We start from the raw sequence: 2,696 nt of genomic DNA, 5'->3' as shown, positions 1-2,696 counted from the left end.
ACAGCCTCCCCAAAACAGCCCCGAAACAAGCCCAGAAACACCCTCCCCGAAACAGCATCCCCAAAACAAGCCCCCCAGAACAACCCCCCTGAAACAGCCCCCCCAGGCACAGCCCCCCAAAACACCCTCCCTGAAACAGCCCGCTCAAGGAACAACCCTGAAACACCCTCCCCAAAATAGCCCCCCCCAGGAACAGCCCCGAAACAAGCCCAGAAACACCCTCCCCGAAACAGCCCCCCCAGGAACAAGCCCCAAAACAGCCGCCCAGGCTGAGGTTACCGTGAGTTTTTATTAAATTTTGCTTCCCTGCCCCGCCGGCGCGGGGCTCGGCAGCGCCGTAAGGCAGTTGGTTAATAAGGCAACGTGTGCTTCCACAAACACCGCGTCAGGACAGTCCCCCGGCTTCAGCCGGCGCGGCCATCCCAGCGGAGGGGGCTCGCTCCCACGCAGGCGCTGGAGGAGTTGGGGTCACCCGGGAAAGTCATCGGCTCCTCTGCCGTGGATACCACTGGCATCATTTGGGAAGTTTCTCACCTGGGCGCCCATCGGTGGGCGAGCGGCATCGGGTGCTCATCGGCACACGGCGGGTACCGGGCGCAGCAGAGCCGAGGGTGCAGCGGTGCAGTCCGAGAGTCAGGGCAGAGCCAAGGCAGCATCGGCGGGACGCTGCTGCCAGCCACGCTGCATTCCCCGTAGCGTGGTAGACATAAACCCAGCGGTTAGGAGTAGAAACACTTGTTTTTCCTCTGTAGTACAAAAGCTTGGGAAATCCTACGATGACACGGGGTACAATTGTTTTATTGCCGTATTCCACCTAGAAAATTAATTTTTTTTTTTTTTTTTTTGTAAGAAAACAGGTTATCCACTGCAGATCCAGATGAGAATCAAAGTCGCCTGACAGCCGGGAGCCACCCCAGCTGCCTCAGTGATTGAGACGCAGGTAGCACCCGTCACACCTTATCTGAGCCCTGCCAGTCCCGTGCGAGCCTTAGGCTTTGTAGCTCAGCTCGGCGTTCATCTTTGTGTACATCTCATAAATTGCATCCAGGATGGGGGTGACCCTCGAGAGAAACTGATGAATCTTCTCTATGCTTTCCTCCTCTTTGACTTCTTTACCCTTCTCTAACGCCTTAAGCAAATCCGATTTGTACGGAAGAGCGTAGACCGAGCCCTGTAAAACAGGGGAAGAAGCTGTAAGGCTCCCACAGACCCAAAGTCCTCCCCATCCCACATACAGGACCCCAGTTTGGGTTGTTCCCGTGCACCGCTGAGCGCCCGGAGACCCCGCTGAGTCTCCGGGCGCTCAGTGGCGCACGGGAACAACCTTGGGGATGTTGGCTGGACACTCGGAGAAGCGGGGATACACAGAGAGGGTCCCCTGGAAATACTGCTCAAAACAGATCAGCGGCTTCCCATGTTTCCAAGCCCTTATTCCCCTAAAACACATCACTGCTCAGGGCAACTAAGGGAGCAGCTGGGCTTAAAGAAAGGCTGCTTTCCTCCATGGAGACACGAACGCTCACCGTGAAGAGTTTCTGCAGCATCCAGCCGTGGTATTTCTTCAGCGCGATCTCGTAAGCCTTCATGGCGTTCACTCGGATGAGGTTTGGATGCTCCTCGTCCCGCTCACCATCAGAGATGCTCTGCAGCAACACCAGCATGAACTTCAGGCCCCTGTGAGAAGAGCGGAGATGTCAGGGTGGGGAAGGGGATGCTGCTTCCCAGCCTCCAGCAAGGCACCCCCCGAGCCCAACGCATCTGGGCCCGCCAAAAACCCACAGCCCCGGCAGCACACCCTCCCCACAGGGCTGATGCCTGCCCCTGCGTGTTCCTGCTCATACAGCCAGTGCGCCGGGCTGCGCTCCCCGAAACGCAGCATGCCACACTGCCCCGGCCAGACCCAGCTTGAAGGGACCAGCCGGACCCACGCTCTCCGCAGCAGCCTCCGGCTGGCGTTCGACAGGTTCCCCGCGTGCCAGGACACAGCCCGGAGCAGCCCCTGACGCCGTGAGTCACCTTTTCAACCACATCAGCGCCAGCGTCGCGCCTGTCTTGGGCCAGGCCGAGCCGTGCATCTCCTTCTCCACCTCCAGGATGTTCTGCAGCGTTTTGAACTTGGCCGGGTTGGAGTCGTAAACCGCCCGGATTTTCTGAGAGGGCAGAGAAGGGGGGTTGGTTCCCGGGAGCTGCCGGGCAGAGCGGCAGCAGGCCGGTGCTCACGGCTGCGGCATGGGGAAACGCGGTGTCTGCAGCGAGCACCACGGCTGCTAAATGGTGCTTTCACCAGGGAACCTCGTTAATAAACACACCGAGATGAGCCGCCGCTGAGCCCGAAAGCCCCCGTGGGAAGAAAAGCCCTTTTTAAACACCTCCACATCTTGCCTCTCCAATCCCACAGCATCTCTGCCCGGGGGGTTCACCCCCCCGAGCCCTCCTGCGCCCCTTCCTACCTTGATATTTCCAGTCAGGTCTGCTTTGACTGGCGAGTAGACGATGGGAGTCCCCAGGCAATCTGTGGAAACACGAAGGGAGGACGATTAGTCATTAGGGGACACAGGAGACACGGCAAAGTCCCGAGCCGTAACCGACAGGTTTCACCTTAACTACAGCCAAGGCACCGAGACACGCGCCAGCGAGGCTGGGAATGGCTCTTCAGGCTTCGCACACGGCCGCGGGGAGCGGCTGCCGGCCCTCTG

General features: G+C 59.3%; 1 protein-coding gene across 1 annotated transcript; it reads right to left on the bottom strand.

The window, feature by feature from the left end:
- Window positions 1-284: 284 nt before the first annotated feature.
- Window positions 285-2,528, bottom strand: GLTP (glycolipid transfer protein; the record flags this gene model as incomplete). The annotated part of the gene is made up of 4 exons (XM_009283941.1): window positions 285-1,171; window positions 1,524-1,674; window positions 2,017-2,150; window positions 2,451-2,528. Coding segments are annotated over 4 exons (546 nt in total), but the record flags the coding sequence as incomplete, so codon positions are not given.
- Window positions 2,529-2,696: the final 168 nt, after the last annotated feature.

This window comes from Aptenodytes forsteri, unplaced genomic scaffold (genome assembly GCF_000699145.1).
Source record: "Aptenodytes forsteri isolate BGI_AS27 unplaced genomic scaffold, ASM69914v1 Scaffold118, whole genome shotgun sequence".
NCBI lineage: Eukaryota > Metazoa > Chordata > Aves > Sphenisciformes > Spheniscidae > Aptenodytes > Aptenodytes forsteri.
The sequence above is the reverse complement of the archived record's forward strand: the minus strand, read 5'-3'. Positions and strand labels throughout refer to the sequence as shown.